Raw genomic sequence first — 16,033 nt, forward strand, 5'->3', positions numbered from 1 at the left:
TGCCGTAAAATAAATCGTTTGGAGTATTAAGAAGAGTTACTATTAATCTTCTTATATTAGGTAAAAATTGTTGTTAAATCTAGACTGGAAACAGCCGTCTGAAAGAAAATAATATGGATCAAATTGTGTTTGAATTCTTCCATTATTTTACATTTTTATTCCCTTATATGTGATTAACTGCATTCATTCTTGGTTGTTTAAGCAAAAGTACAAATGCATATCACACTTTTATTTTGAGTGTACCCAAATCTTGCAAGCAACTATTGAGCAGTTCATGTTATCCTCCTGTAAGGTCACCTCAGAATACGATTTCCCATTGAAAGTGTAATATTAATTTATGTTTGTATTAGGTCGCCAATAGGAGACAAATGTTCTAAACCACAGATTTATTACCAGAATGTTTATCTGCACACTACTTGGTGTATGATCAATAAAAACAATATATTACAAATATGAATTTCTTAACCACAAATATCTTCGATTCTGAATGCCACTTCCAAAATCAACATTCTTGCCCTCCTCCGACATAATCTAAAACTTTTGCAAACGTATATTTTCCTTTGAGCCACAACATCTTAAATATGACAAACAAAAGAACAGTGGGAATAGGATATATAACCCGCTTGATAAGCAATGTCTTCATACTCTTTAGAGAAAAAAGCATTTCCAGAGTCAATCACAGATAGCTAATTCTCCAGTCGAAACATCATTTCTTAGTTCTACTCATAGCAGCGCCATAATGAAACTCGAAACCAAAAATCACCGTCAATTCAAACTGTTATTCCCCAAGTTAGCAGAGATATTACTAAGTTTCAAAATTTAAGCTCCGTTGTGAAACTGTTATTCCATATAAATTGGAAAACATTAAACACATTACTAACGGTGGCATTATGTGTAGCTTAGGTTAATGTTTTGTGCTGACGGAATAACTAATCAGCACAAGACCGTCCATAAGCACAACGAATAATCATAAAAAAAAAAAACGTACAAGTCTACGCAAACAAATGATTTCTTCCAAAAATAAACGAAATCAACAAATCTCGACTAATTGAAGAATGTCCATCATTCTGCACAAAACCTCAAGACATGCAAACCAAGAGGATCTCAAATATAAAGAATGGCATTCAATTTAGCACATGCTTTGAATTCACAGGCTATAATTGTGGAGCCTTGCAAATCTTCGATATGTGCAATGTCTTCATCGAATCAAGTTAAATTAATTACAAAAGGGGCACCTTATATTAAATAAAAAAAAACACAATTAGAACGCTGTGAACTAATTCGTCTAAGATAAATTTTCCAATTTATAATTTGTGTACCAAGACAACCAAATAACCAACAGGTGATCAATCAACAAAATTCATTGTACATCAAACTACAATTCTTCAAAAATAAAATACGCAAATCCGATATCCCAAGTATCAATACAATCACTGAATCAAATTGTCTATTCATCCTCCTGGCTGCGTAATCTGGCAGTCTTGTTTGTCACGACAACATCAAGCTGCGCAGCTCTCTCAACTATTTCCTTCCTCTTTCTGGTTGATACATTATGTGCAATCTCGGCACAATAAGTCCTTAAAATAAAAAGGATAAGCAACAAGTGGTTCAATAAATGCACTATATATGGAAATCAGAAAAAACTACAGTAAAGAACTATAAATTCTAAATAGATTTTCAGATGAAATACCTGTTGTGCATCATGAGCAATTCCAAATCTTTCACGTTACTAACAACAAACTTTTTGAAACCGTTAGGGAGATAGTGACGTGTTCTCTTGTCTGACCCATAACCGATGTTTGGCATCAAAACACATCCTTTGAATTTTCTCCTAACACGGGAATCTATACCCTTCGGTCTACGCCAGCTAGGCTGTTGAAAGCATATTATGAATGAAAAATCGTTATTATTTGAAATAAATTATAAACGAACATTTACAAACATTACACATCACATCAGCAAAAAGAAAGTAAAACCAGGTTAATACACCCATCCAAAATAAAACTCGTTTTTGCAATCTCAGCCGAAAGATGGTGATATTAATAGTAATAATCACAGACAATCAGCAAATTACGGTAATATCATCACAGATTGCAATTTCTGACAATTTTGGAGAAAAATAAATAATAACAAATGCAATAGTTTTTTGAATGTCCACTTATTAATAACTACACGAAGATAACTGCGTACTATGAAAACAGGATTAATGGGCTAAAAATGTAAACAGGAAAATAGTAACAGAAAGCTTATTAAAAAAGCCAACTGTGTCGCAAGGCCTGTAAAAATTTTATATACGCCCTGAAAAACGAAATGTCCAGCTACAAGGAGACAAAAGTCAAAACTCTGGACATCAGATACCATGGGCAATTAACAATGAAAAAAAAAACTAAAAACTAAATAATCGATTTGTAAGAATTTAAAATTTGAAGAGATCAGATGGTAGTGCATGTAAGTAATCATCACTTTAACTGCAGAAATAATGGGTTAAACATCATCATATCTCTTTGTATTTGACCAAAAAACGAATACTTCTAAGAGGAAATTATTTTGGACATATGAAAAACGAGAAAACGATGAGAAGATTTTAGTGGTAAAACAAGAAATCAAATTCAACAAGCTAAATGAGGCATCTAGCGTACAATTTCATTAGAGGTCAGACGGTAGTGCATGTAAGTAATCATCACTTTAACTGCAGAAATAATGGGTTAAATATCATCATATCTCTTTGATATTTACGAAAAAAACGAATACTTCCAAGAGGAAATTATTTTGGACAGATGAACAACGAGAAAACGCTGAGAACATTTAATTGGTAAAACAAAAAATCTAAATCAGTAACAAAAAAAGACGCATCTAGTGTACATTTTCATTAGAGGATCAGACATGTAATATTTCACCAGGGTGCACAATAAGAGCACGTAAGACTGGGTGTCAACAAGCTATCATCAAATCCCATGTTTACAATAAAAATAAAAACATGATAAAAGCTTTCGACCACACATAATCAAACAAACATTATTAAAAACTAGAAAAAAAAAACATCAGATCCAATTACGAAACACAAACCATAATTGATAAATATGGGATCAGATAGTCGATCTATCACCACTCATAAAAGTATATGGTAAGACTGGGTGTCAAAAGGCATCCTCATATCCCACTAGTAATTAAAATAAAATATCACAGAGAATGCTTTGTATCAGTATAGCAAAAAGACTAGCAAACTGAAATTGATTTAAACCTACAAAAACAAAATTAACACTACTGGGAGAATCAGACAAAATGTCAATCACCATCTTACACCTTATGGCGCAAATTAAGACTGGGGCGACAAAATACTATCATCATATCCTTTACAAAAAGCATTCTCATGTTCCAATGGTCATTAAAATAAAAGATCATAGAGAATGCTATATATCAGTATAACAAAAAACTGGCAAAAAGGAATTGATTTAAACCTACATAAAGAAAAATAACAGTTCTTGAAGGATCAGATAAAAAAGTCAATCACCATCTTACACCTTGAGGTGCAAATTAAGACTGGGGCGACAAAATACTATCATCATATCCTTTACAAATACCACGCCAATTCAATTCAAATCACGATGAGTGTTAGAAAGAAAAGATGTATACCTTCACGGAAATCTTGCGGTCACTTTGAGGCCTCTTGAACCTCTTCACTCTCTTCTTGACGATCTTCTTGGGGAGTAGAGGCACCGCCATTTTCTCTGAAGTGGCTTTGCTTGATGTAGAGCTTGCGGATAGAGTTGTATATATAAGCGCTTCAGCGTTTTAGGGTTTTGAAGTTATAACAGAATGCCTCTATTCTAGGGCTTTCTTGGATTCAGGTAAGTGTGAATGGGATTGGGCTAAACAATGGGCCCAACTAACAATAAAAGCTTGTTATTTCCACTCCAAGAATCTCTATTGTCACCTCCTCTGTTTTGAAATTTCAAATTTGAGACGTTAAGTGTTTGTAGAAAGTGACGTAGTACGCTCCCCGCAGGAGACATCAATTATGGTAGGAATCAAATGTTGTTCCTTAAATATGGTAAGAGTCAAATGTTGTTCCTTAAATATGGTAAGAGTCAAATGTTGTTCCTTAGTTTATAAGTTGTTTCTGAATAAATTATTGATGGAGTTTTTTTTCCATATACATTTTATTACTAATTTCGATACAAATAAATATATATATATATATATATATAATTTTATTATCTTAATAAAATTAGTAAATTGTTATAATTTATAATAATATATACGTTATTATTTTTCACTTCAATATTTAAGAGTTAGCTTTTGAAAATATACTAACTAAAAATTTTGTACGTATTTTATAAAGAAAAGCCTGTCCATCTTATAAAGTTCGCAAGCAATACATATTTCATCTCATCTTTCCTAAATCCATCTTCGCAAATTCAAGAAAATCCATGCAAATCTCTCATAAATCAGAGATTTTTTTCTTTTTTCATTCCTCTTTAATCGTACATCTATGGAAACAAACATACCTTTAATTAAGTTTTAAATATTTTATTAATTTTTAATTAAGTTTCTGTTAAATTATGTTTATGTTTATAAAAATTTTTAAAAATATATTTTTAAATTGAGTTTTGTTTAATTGTTTTATTAATTAAGTGCTGTAATTGTTATTTGAAATACTTGATACTTTGTATCGTTATTTTTTTTAAACTGTGGGTTTATATAACTTTATATACGAAATTGAGAATTTAGTGATGATAGTTTTAAAAGATAGTTTGTAAAATTATAAAGTATGTACTGAAAATAAAATTATTAAATTATTAAATTATTAAATTATAAGATATTAAATTAAAGATTATAAAATTATTAATTATATATGATAAACGAATAGTTAAAAATAATATAATTCAATTCATGCGACTTGACTCACTATAGGTTAACTTTAAAATGAGTCGTCATCTCAATCCGACTCTTTTTTTAGTGAAAAATTTTGTAATTTTACTTGATTTGTCACAGGTTGGTGGTTGATTAATTTAAAAAGTTTTTGTTATTTTGATTTATTTTATATATTTATTGATGTGCAATTTGTAACATTCCTTTAAAAACTAGTTCATACTTAATAACACAAAACAGATAAAATTCACACATTGATATAATATATTTACACGGTCATCCAAAAGGATTATAACTATACAAACGTAAGGAGGAACTTAACGTTTTTAACCATTAGGGGTTTCTATTGAAATTGTACATATATTCTAACCAGTTATCCTAAGCCTTAGGTCGAAGGTTCCTTAATGTCCATTGATGCATCAATGTATGCATCACCCTCTACTCACAACACATATGTGATCACAGCAAAAAAGAAGAAACATAAACCAAGACCATCAGAAAAACAAACATGGTAAGTTATCTGAATAAATGATATAGATACATTTTTAAACATTTCACCTGCGTATAAGTTTTATTTCAAAATATAAAACCTGATCACTCAATATATCATATTGTTAACTAAACTCTTATAGATTCAATATTATCCAAATAAGTGCAACTGAGTTTAGACTTGTGAAGCCAAATATTTGTGGTGATATAAATTATTTTATCGAGCTACCACGCATAAGGTTAATCCTTATTACAATTATAAGAATAATGGAACCACCCTTGTGACATGACCTTTTGCTACTCTCACCACCTAACCATTCTCTTTTGCATGAGTATGAATAATTAGTAGAGCTCAGGATAGTCTCACAAGATGGAACAGTCATAATCTCAAGGCACACCTTAGTGAACACACCTCATCAATGGGATTTTCCCCTTGGGAAACACCTTACAACAACTTAAAACACACATTTGTGTCAAAATATAAACCAATTATATACTTTACTTCACAATTTCACATTTAAAGAAAGTAAATCAGATAAATGATGGAAACAAGTAAAACAAGGCATCTGACGTTTAGTGCCCTATAGTTAAATCATTCAAAGACCTATTGTTAGGGATGACAAAAATACGTGTGCATGTGGATAAAATTCGTGACAAATAGTTAGTACTCGCGGGTAGCATGTAGTGAATATTTTAATATCCGTTTATAAACGATTCGGGTGCTGGTACCATACTATCTGTATTCGCGGGTATCCGTTATCTGCAAAATTTTGAAATTAAAATTAAATTCATGTTTTATTAAGTTAAATTTAATTAAAATTAAGTTTTAAATTATATTTTGTTATATTATATTTAATTTAATTTAATTTAATTTAATTTTTTTGCAATTTTATTTAATTTTAATTTTAAAATTTTATAAAATATATTTTTTTAAATATTTGCAGGTATCCATGGGTACTCGTATGTTTTAATATACCTGCAAGTATTTTTTAAACGAGTACTCGCATGGGTAGTGAGACGGGTTGCAGGTGAATTTTTTTATTGCATATTGGATTACGGGTAGACACTATCCGTGCCCGACCCGAATTAGAAAATAACAAATGCATTTTGTGGTTTTTAGGCGATCTGAATCTATTTCATAGTTCAAATTAGTATTCCTCTTTTAGGATTTATCCTTAACAGTTCTTAAAACATATAAACTAGCACCAATTTGACCAATGACTCAGATTCATTTTTCTTCCAAATACCACAAGATCAATCAACAACATACAACAAAAATTTGAATTCCAACTAAACAAAATCAACCAACCAAATTCATATAAATTCAAACTTTATCAATCCAAACAAATCCACAAATCATAAACACTCATTTTATATAACTTGTTTTTTAGAGAAATGAAATGTTTTAAAGTAATGAAACTATATTTCTAGTTATACTTAAACATTTGATTATTAGGATAACTGAGTTCCAATATTTTCAACACAATACCCATTCTAAAATTCAATTTTATAACCCTTTACACAATTAAAGTGAATTGATTTTTTATTACAATATCATCATACTCTTCACATCTTTCACCCAACATTAATATAAAGACAATGATTGGAAATTAAAATGTTTAACCTATATAACCTTGACAAATAAATTAAATTTATAAACTATTCAAACATTATAAAAAAATATAAAAAAGTAATAAATGATTATTGTTGGTGAAGTTATTTATTCACTTATTTTTAACTCACTTTAAATCTGTTCAACCCATAAGTTAAGTAAGCCAAATTCAAGTCGACTCACGTTTTAAATTTTTAAATCCAATCGAAATTTGTGTTGAATTGCATTAACTTATGAATTGTAATCTATTTTGACATCTATAGATAATAATAAAATTATTCGATCAATATTCATGTCGTTAAGTAAAATATAAATTTGTTAATTATTAATAGATTATAAAAATTTAATAGAATCATAGGTACAAAATTTAAAATTTATCAAGAAATTAAATATTAATTAATTTAACATGCAATATAATTTTGTTATATAATTTTCTTAAGATCTTTGTTTACTTTTTATAAAATTCTGCTGTCTTTTAGTTAATTTTTTTTAAAAAATTGTTAGTTATTTTTTTTCTGTATCGTAACACTTTTTTATTTCAAAATTATTTGAACATTTTATTTAATTTTTTTCAATAATAAAAATTTAAGAAAAATATTATTTGATGGATAAAACAAATGGAAGAATAAGAGCCATACTATATATGGAAAGAAAAATAATATGTCAAAAGAAAGAAGAAAAAAGAAAAAAGAAAAAAGAAAAGAAAAGTAGAGAACATTAATGAATAACATGGTCACGGGTTCTGTCCTTAGCTGTTGCAAAACCAAGTACCTTTTTTGGATTCATCTAAAGAGAACCATATTAATAACTTCTAAAATGTAAAAATGAAAATTCTATGATATTTAAACTGGAAAATGTACTTTAAAAAATAATTTTTCGTATTTCAAAATTTAAATGATTAATTATATTTTAATTTTCAGTGTCATTATGATAAAATAATACTTCAATTTATATTTGTATGTGTTTCTCATCTCTTCACAATACACAATTATGTTGTAATTTTCCAAAATAAGATAATCTCCATACATTCATTTATTTTTATGACAACGATGTTTTACAAGTTTTTTTTTTAATAAAACCACATTAATATTTTAATTTTTTGAGATTTTGAACTTATTTTTCTATAATATGCTAACTAATATTTATGTACTCTATTTTTATAAAGAAAATACTAGTCACTTGTATTAAGGTAGTGTGTCACTTTACTAAATAAAATAATTCATCTATTTTTTTTATACAATATACAAATCAGAATTAATAACTTATTTTCAGCAGTTATTTTTCCATCCACTACATTAAAAAAAAAGTTTCTTAAATAAGAATATGTGTATGAATTTCTAATTAAATTTCACTATTTTACAAATCATGAAAATTGAAAATAAATTTACATCATAATTTAAATTATTTATCACACATAGAAAATACAATTTATAAAATTAAAATGATTTGTTTACTGTAAGATAAAAATTTATCCTAAGCACGCACATGGTTTTTTCCACATTAATCGTTCATTAACCCTCTTAGCAAATCTTGAATCTTCTTAGATTAAATATCAATTATATTGAACTTCTTTTCTTAGACATACTTTTTTAACAAAAAATCTTGTATGGAAACAGAACTAAATGCAATGAGTAGTTAAAAAATTTAAGGGTTAAATATGTTTTTGGTCCCTCAAGTTTCAGTGAAATTTGGAATTAGTTTTTTTTCGAAATTTTATACCAATTTAGTCTTTTATCTTTAAAAATATATGAATTTAGTCATTTTAACCAAATTTTGTTAAGTTTATCTGACGTTTCAAGCACATTTCATGATAGTATTTGAATTATTTATACCATTTGACACATTTTTTGCTTCAATATAACACAAACATTATCATAAAATGCGTTTAAAATGTCAAATATACTTAACAAAAATTGGTAAGAAGGACTAAATCCACACATTTCTAAAGATGAAAGATTAAATTAGTATAAAGTTTAAAAATAAACTAATTCCAAAAACATATTTAACCCAAAATTTAATAGAAGCATATATTATCGATTCTACTTTATTTCATAAACAACACCTAAAATAGTAATTTTTAAGAAGTTATTGGTATTTTCATAAAACATTTTATAATTTGTATACAATTTTTTAGATTTAGATTTCTTATTTCTTATTAATTATTATTAGTCTTTGTGTTTCTTATCAATAAATAATAAAAAGGAATTTAAATAATAATAATAATGAAAATTACCTTGGTTAACATTTTTATAAAAATGAGTTAGTTTTATTACATTATGTTAGAAATATGATATATCAAAGAGGGAATAATGTTTTGATCAAAGAAGTGAAAAGAAGCTTTATGTTGCATGCATTATTTATGAATCATGAATAAAGAAATTGAAAGTTGCATGTGCAGATACATAAAAGAATGTGAAAAAAAAAATAAAAGGTAAATGAAGAGAGAAGAAAGGAAGAGCATAGGGCAAAATGGAAGGCAATGATGTGGATGTAATGTTGTCTGGTAGTAATAACTCAGTGGAGAGTGAGCAATTCAGACAGAAAAGTGACTGAGACTTGCCTCACACTGTTTACCTCTTCCTTCTCTCTCTCACTCTCTCTTTCTTCCCCAACTCATTCTCATTCATTCTTCTAACACACAAAAAACTAGTTGGTTGAATGCATCACTGCACCTACACATTGCAACCCAAATCCCCCAATTCAATTTTCTCATCGTTTCAGCTTCTGATACTTGGTACTGTGCTCAAAGTTGTTACCTTTTTTCTGTTTGTTTTGTTCTGTTCCACCTTTCAACTAGAGAAGAGTAGCTACCCAACACCCACTTTACTGGATTTCTAACAGAATCAGGTCCATACACTGCATTTCTCTTGTTTTCTTTGCAAACCCTTTTACCAGGATTAGGTTATTTTGTAATAAAAGGGGAATCCCTCATCTCTCTCTTCTCCATTTTTAGAAAGGTCTGTAAAAACGCAAACTTTTTTATTTTTTATGTTTGTTTTGACTGAGCGTTGATGTGCACAATGTACCTATTTGGAAAACTTGTTCTTACTAGATTTGATTTTGTGTAAGTCAGATTTCGTGCTAGAGTGCACGTGGGGTTTGTACATTGGTTATTGTTGTTTTGTCCTACTTTTGGTCTTTGTATATTTTAGTTTGCTGTTTGTGTTTTTGTTGGTGAGTTTAATTGTTCAAAATGTGATTTCGTGTTTTCTTTGGCTGAAGTTTGATAGCTAAGGCTTTGCTGGGCAGCAACATTGGTCTGAGCTTGGTGCTGAGGTTGTGCTGGCTTGATGACGCTTGAAACATGGCTTGCGAGTGTTTTGTTGCTAACTATGCTTACCACCACATTAGGTAATTTATACCTGTTCTGTTACCTTGGCGTGTGTTTGTTCTGTATATCTCAAATTGACTTTTTTTGCTCTATTTTTGTTCTTTTGAGCCGTCTACTTACTGTATTGTCCTGTGAGATTTTGTAGTTACACTGTGTGTCAATTAAATTTTGGATTGGAACTTTTTGGATTGAGATTGATAGTTACGAGCAAGGACTTTACAGTGAAAAATTACTGTTTTTCTTACATAAAAGGATGACCACATGTCTTGTACGTTGTTCATGTTTATTTTAATAAATGTGTTAGAGTTACCACAAGGGGAAGTGATTAGGTATGTGGGTGTACGGTTTTGACAGTATTATCTTTTTCAGTTGAAGCTAGATCTAATTTTTAAACTTGCAGGTGCATACGTGGGGGTAAACATTGGCACTGATGTTACTGATTTGCCATCTGCTTCGAATATAGTTGACATTCTACGGGCTAATCAAATTACTCATGTGCGTTTGTATGATGCTAATGTGCACTTACTACAAGCACTTTCAAACACAAGTATTGAAGTAATTGTTGGTGTCACCAATGAGGAGGTACTGAAGATTGGAGAATCTCCATCAGCAGCTGCAGCCTGGATTAATAAAAATGTTGTTGCTTATGTCCCTTCCACCAATATTACAGCAATAGCAGTTGGCAGTGAGGTTCTTTCCACAATCCCAAATGTCGCTCCTGTTCTGGTTCCTGCCATGAATTCTCTTCACAAAGCCCTGGTTGCTGCAAACCTTAACTTCCAGGTCAAAGTTTCAACTCCTCAATCTATGGATATTATCCCTAAGCCTTTTCCTCCTTCTGCTGCCAGCTTTAACTCTTCATTGAACAGTACTATATATCAACTACTTCAATTTTTGAAGAACACCAATTCCTCCTACATGTTAAATGCCTACCCTTATTATGGATACACTAAAGGAGATGGTATTTTCCCTATTGAATATGCACTTTTCCGACCTCTCCCTTCGGTGAAGCAAATTGTTGACCCAAACACTCTGTTTCATTATAACAGTATGTTTGATGCTATGGTGGATGCTACCTACTACTCTATACAAGCGTCGAATTTCAATAATATACCCATTATTGTCACAGAGACTGGCTGGCCATCATTTGGTGGAGCCAATGAACCAGATGCTACTGAAGAAAATGCTGAACTCTACATTAATAACATGATTCAGCGGGTCATGAATGATTCAGGTCCTCCTAGTCAGCCAAACATAGCCATCAATACATATATATATGAATTGTTTAATGAAGACAAGAGGAGCGGACCCGTATCAGAAAAAAATTGGGGCATCTTTTATTCCAATGGGAGTACTGTTTTTCCTTTGAGTTTTGGTGCTTCTGACCAGATTACCGCTGGAAATTCTTCAGGAGTTTTTTGTGTGGCTAAAGACGGAGCAGACACCGATAAGCTGCAAGCTGGCCTGAGCTGGGCTTGTGGACAAGGAGGAGCTAATTGTGCTGCAATTCAACCCGGGCAACCATGCTATCTCCCGAATAATGTGAAAAGTCATGCATCTTATGCTTACAATGATTATTATCAAAGAAAGCATAGTACTGGTGGAACTTGCGACTTTGACGGTACCGCTACAATTACTTCTAAGGATCCTAGTAAGTTGATATGATTTCTTGTTTTTGTTTTAACTCATATTCTGCTATTGTTCTCTATAACACATATAACCATTCTTTTTCCAAATTGCGCACTAACAGTTGTAGGAAACTGAGAGCATCATTGGTCACCGTAATCATATCTATTTGATTGACCAATGGGCCAAGGAAACAATTATAACTATAGCTTATCAATTTATAGGCACATATGCCTACATACTTTTTCCAAATTACACCACTACACATCTATGGCTTCGCCAAAGATTGAAGTTGAATAAATACTTCTAACCCCCCCTGCAAAACATTGTGGTATAATAAAATTATGGATTCTAATAAAGTCTTTGGTTGGTGACCTTGTCTCTATTTGTCATATTATTATTAGCATTAGATAAGTTTAGCAAGAAGTCTTTGAATCATTGTAAGAGTGATGTAAAGTTGTAGGTTTGTACTGTTCAAATTGAATTTAATTACCATCATTGGCATCACCTTAAAGTATAGATTCATTACTCTGTTGAATATTAGAATAAATAATGTATCCCTTACTTCATTGATCGTAGTGTAATACAACATCTCTTGATTCCAGTTTCATTGATTGATAGTAGTTACTGAATTAGAGTGACAGTGTCAATAAGTTGCACTTCAGTTGTCTATTAACTTGTTATGTAGGCCTAGGTAATTGGATCTGTAGCAGTATTACTGTTGACTGGGTGCATATCTATGCCTTTATCCTGATTCTATTTCTAGTTTCCGGTTAAGATATCATGGTTGCTGGTCTCTTATGTGTGAGGCTCAATGTCCAAAACCACAAACTCTTTAATGTTTGATAGAGTTTCTGAAGTTTGTTCTTTTGGTTTGGCAATATGGTAGTAGTATTTATGATCCTCAGGGCCTAGATATAAAACCTGTTGAAGCTTCATGAGCTCTACGTAATAGGCTACTATAAATATCATATTGTAACCTGAAAAGCTGAAACTAATAATTGCATAAAAGAGAAACTACTGGTGTGGACACTTTCAAACATGCATCTTATAAATATGGGTGCCATTGAAACATTTCCTAGATATCTTTGTGTTGAGGAATTGTAGGTAGTTACTTAACCAATTAATTCTGTGTACTTTGTTTCAGGTTCTTCATCCTGTATATTTACTGGAAGGTATAGAATCTTAATCTTTATACATCCTTAATACATTATTAGACTTAAGGTCTTTTGGTGAATTTTTTTCTGTAAACCCTTTTAATAGAGAAAAAGAACAAGAAAAAATGGAATATTTTTTTTTTTATCAACAAAAATTAGTTTATCTACTGGATTAGCTATAATAAATGAGCTACACAAATGAACTCATGATTAAATGAATTTAATTTTTCTTTTTTTCTCTTCTAGACCTATTTATAGAAAAAAGTTTCGAAATATAGGAACAAAGCAACAAAAGGTCAAAAGATACAGAAACAATACCTCTCTTATTATTGAACATGACTGCCACAAGAATATATATAGCAGTCAGGCAGAAACAACAACTGATAAATGGAACAGTACAAATAGCTGTAGAAAAAAAACTGACAAAATCCCTCAAGTTTCTAAATCTCTCAGCCTTCAATGCCTTGGTAAACAGGTCTGCAAGTTGCAATTCTGACTTGCAGTGTTCTATCTCAAGCTTTGCACTGTTAACTTGTTCATGTAGCAAGTGAAACCAAGTCTTCTTCCGTGAGTTGCTGGATATTAAGACTCGGTTTCACTTCCTACGTGGACAAGTTAACAGTGCAAAGCTTGAGATAGAATACTGCAAATCAGAATTATCATCTTGTGCCATATTTACTTGGTTTTTCGGTTTATTCTATGCTTCTTCTCCCTCCCAGCAATCTCGAGCAAAATGGCCCAGTTTTTGGCAATTATAACACCTGACTTTCTTCTTGTCAAACTTCCACTCCTTGCTTCCACTGGAAGGAGTTTTTGACTTATGATCTTTCGTCTTGGTAGTATCTTCAGAATCACGAGATTTGTGACCATGTTTCTGTTTGTTGCCTTTCTTGCCACCTTTGTTCTTTTCTTTATAATTGTACTGTGCAGCTTGTTCTTGAGTGTGTCTCCTCCTCTCATTTATCCTGTATTCGTGAGCTTCAAGCGAATGCCGCAGTTCTTCAATTTCCATGGTGTCTAAGTCTCTGTTTTCTTCGATTGCAACCACCACATGGTCAAACCTTGGAAGTAAAGTTCTCAGGATCTTATCTACAACTTGCTGATCTGAGACGCTGTAATTGCAGGCTCTCATAGCATTCACATGTTCTTGAATTTTGTCAAAGTAATCTGATATGGTTTCACTCTTCCATATTCAGAAATTCAAACTGCCTTCGCAGAGTTTGGAGTTTTACCTTCTTGATTTTATCACCGTCACCATAGGTCTTGATCAAGATTCCCCATGCTTCTTTGGCAGTAGCTGCCTTTGAGATCTTGTTGAAGATCTTGGAATTGACGCATTGGTAGATGAGGAACCGTGCCTTGCTATCAAGTTTCTGCTGCACCTTATAGTTTTTCTTTTCTTCATCAGTGGCTTTCAACCCCAGTTCTGCCAACCCTTCAGTGACCACTTCTGCAACATCTTGGAAACCAAAAAGGGCAAGCATCTTTATCCGCCAATCATCAAACAGCTTCCCATCAAACACTGGTAGAGCCCCTAGTATCATTCCATCCATTCCAGCCATGTGTTTCTTGATCAATCTTGGAGATTTTTCTACCTTATTATTGAACATGACTGCCACAAGCATATATATAGCAGTCAGGCAGAAACAACAACTGATAAATGGAACCGTACAAATAACTGTAAAAAAAAAACTAACATTTTAAATTTGACTTAATTCTTTACACCAAATAGACCCAATAATTAATTGGTACTTTTTAAATTTCTTATACGTTCATGTTTTTTTTTTTCATCAGTTCAAACTCGAGCACTGGTGGATTGAGTCTACCTCCAACGGCACTTGGACCATCAAGCCCCTTTGGTGGAAGTATGAAGCTGCAAGTTTGTAGCCTTAAGTATTTGATATCTGCAATTGCTGTATTTTTAGCTCTGTGAATGCTCATTAATGATTCGTGTAGTGTATGTGTTCATCATCGATTTTGTTTCTAACTTTTCTTGTCCATTTTATTCTTCAGATGTGTCCCATCTAGTGCATTTGGGATCATTGTAATTCATCACTCTTAAGATAGGTAGTTATTTAATTTAGTTTTTTCTTTTTTTCTTTTTTTTATTAATGTTTCTTCTAATTCGCCGATAATTGAGTTTTAGTATTTTTTTTATTTGCTTCTTTAAGATATACAAACTGGCCTCTTCTTCAGGAAGAGACAATCTTCCATTTTAGAGATTATGGAGATTTTCTTCCTATGGGATGAAAAATTCTCACCATGGACAAATACGATAAACATTAGATAAAATGGACGATCATTTTTTTTTTTCGAATTCATGTAACAATGCATACATGAAATTAGATAAAATGGATAACAATGATCAAGTATGGGTATTGAATTTAAATTTTTTTAATACCCGATACTAATATTTCAATATTATAATTTTTGAAGTATAAAAATGCAAGTTTTATTTTCGCACAGCAAACTCTGTTTCTGTTACCGCACTTCCATTCTTCACAGCAAACCCTATTCTTTACAAACGCAAATTTCGCGTTTTTGTTGAACATTCTTGGTGCGAGATTTATGTTGTTGAAAGGGAATTTTTTGTTGCTGGTATTGTTCTCTGTGTCCTCGGGTAAGTTTTAGTTCAGTGTTTCGTATTTTTCAATCTTAAATCAAATTATGCATAATATGTACTAAGGTGACAACAACATAAATGTATAGTAAACTTTTGCATTGAATAAACAATGCAAGCAAAATATTTGTTAAGACTCTTGTTAAGAAAAGTGGATTGAGAAATTGTTAAAAAACATTATAAGCATACAAATACATCCTAATAGCAGCAGAGACATGAAAAACAAAGACAGATTATGGATATAATTCTAAACTTAAATTGATATCATTTCAAGAGAAAAACTGTGTAACAAAAGAAAGAAAAAATGTAAAAAAACTCTTTAGGAT

General features: G+C 31.1%; 2 protein-coding genes and 6 non-coding genes across 11 annotated transcripts; 1 reads left to right on the plus strand and 7 right to left on the minus strand.

Moving 5' to 3' along the window:
• Nucleotides 1-1,241: 1,241 nt before the first annotated feature.
• Nucleotides 1,242-3,815, minus strand: LOC114178488 (60S ribosomal protein L32-1-like). Its single transcript, XM_028064423.1, has 3 exons — nucleotides 3,634-3,815; nucleotides 1,691-1,872; nucleotides 1,242-1,577 (listed from the first exon to the last, which is right to left on the minus strand). The coding sequence occupies exons 1-3, from the start codon at nucleotides 3,721-3,723 to the stop codon at nucleotides 1,448-1,450; spliced, it is 402 nt and encodes a 133-aa protein (XP_027920224.1). The 5' UTR covers nucleotides 3,724-3,815; the 3' UTR covers nucleotides 1,242-1,447.
• On the minus strand, nucleotides 2,013-2,096 carry LOC114180053. Its single transcript, XR_003603628.1, has one exon. It is a non-coding gene; the product is annotated as a small nucleolar RNA Z196/R39/R59 family (small nucleolar RNA).
• Nucleotides 2,427-2,505, minus strand: LOC114180051. Its single transcript, XR_003603626.1, has one exon. It is a non-coding gene; the product is annotated as a small nucleolar RNA Z195/SNORD33/SNORD32 family (small nucleolar RNA).
• Nucleotides 2,648-2,726, minus strand: LOC114180052. Its single transcript, XR_003603627.1, has one exon. It is a non-coding gene; the product is annotated as a small nucleolar RNA Z195/SNORD33/SNORD32 family (small nucleolar RNA).
• LOC114180002 lies at nucleotides 2,875-2,953 on the minus strand. Its single transcript, XR_003603581.1, has one exon. It is a non-coding gene; the product is annotated as a small nucleolar RNA U31b (small nucleolar RNA).
• LOC114180001 lies at nucleotides 3,271-3,352 on the minus strand. Its single transcript, XR_003603580.1, has one exon. It is a non-coding gene; the product is annotated as a small nucleolar RNA U31b (small nucleolar RNA).
• On the minus strand, nucleotides 3,488-3,570 carry LOC114180000. The gene has a single exon (XR_003603579.1). It is a non-coding gene; the product is annotated as a small nucleolar RNA U31b (small nucleolar RNA).
• A 5,623-nt stretch (nucleotides 3,816-9,438) lies between the features above and the next one.
• LOC114179283 (glucan endo-1,3-beta-glucosidase 4) lies at nucleotides 9,439-15,195 on the plus strand. 4 transcript variants are annotated; one of them, XM_028065554.1, is made up of 5 exons: nucleotides 9,443-9,820; nucleotides 10,196-10,324; nucleotides 10,705-11,955; nucleotides 13,078-13,105; nucleotides 14,882-15,195. In XM_028065554.1, exons 2-5 carry the CDS (start codon nucleotides 10,264-10,266, stop codon nucleotides 15,018-15,020), a joined length of 1,479 nt encoding a protein of 492 aa, XP_027921355.1. In that variant the 5' UTR covers nucleotides 9,443-9,820; nucleotides 10,196-10,263; the 3' UTR covers nucleotides 15,021-15,195. The 4 variants fall into 4 exon arrangements, with proteins under 4 accessions (XP_027921359.1, XP_027921355.1, XP_027921357.1 ...); XM_028065556.1 differs by having other exon boundaries at nucleotides 9,443-9,707; XM_028065557.1 differs by lacking the exon at nucleotides 9,443-9,820 and adding an exon at nucleotides 9,839-9,930.
• The last annotated feature ends 838 nt before the right edge of the window (nucleotides 15,196-16,033 follow it).

The sequence above is a fragment of the Vigna unguiculata genome, chromosome 3, assembly GCF_004118075.2.
Source record: "Vigna unguiculata cultivar IT97K-499-35 chromosome 3, ASM411807v1, whole genome shotgun sequence".
In the NCBI taxonomy this organism is placed as follows: Eukaryota; Viridiplantae; Streptophyta; class Magnoliopsida; order Fabales; family Fabaceae; genus Vigna; species Vigna unguiculata.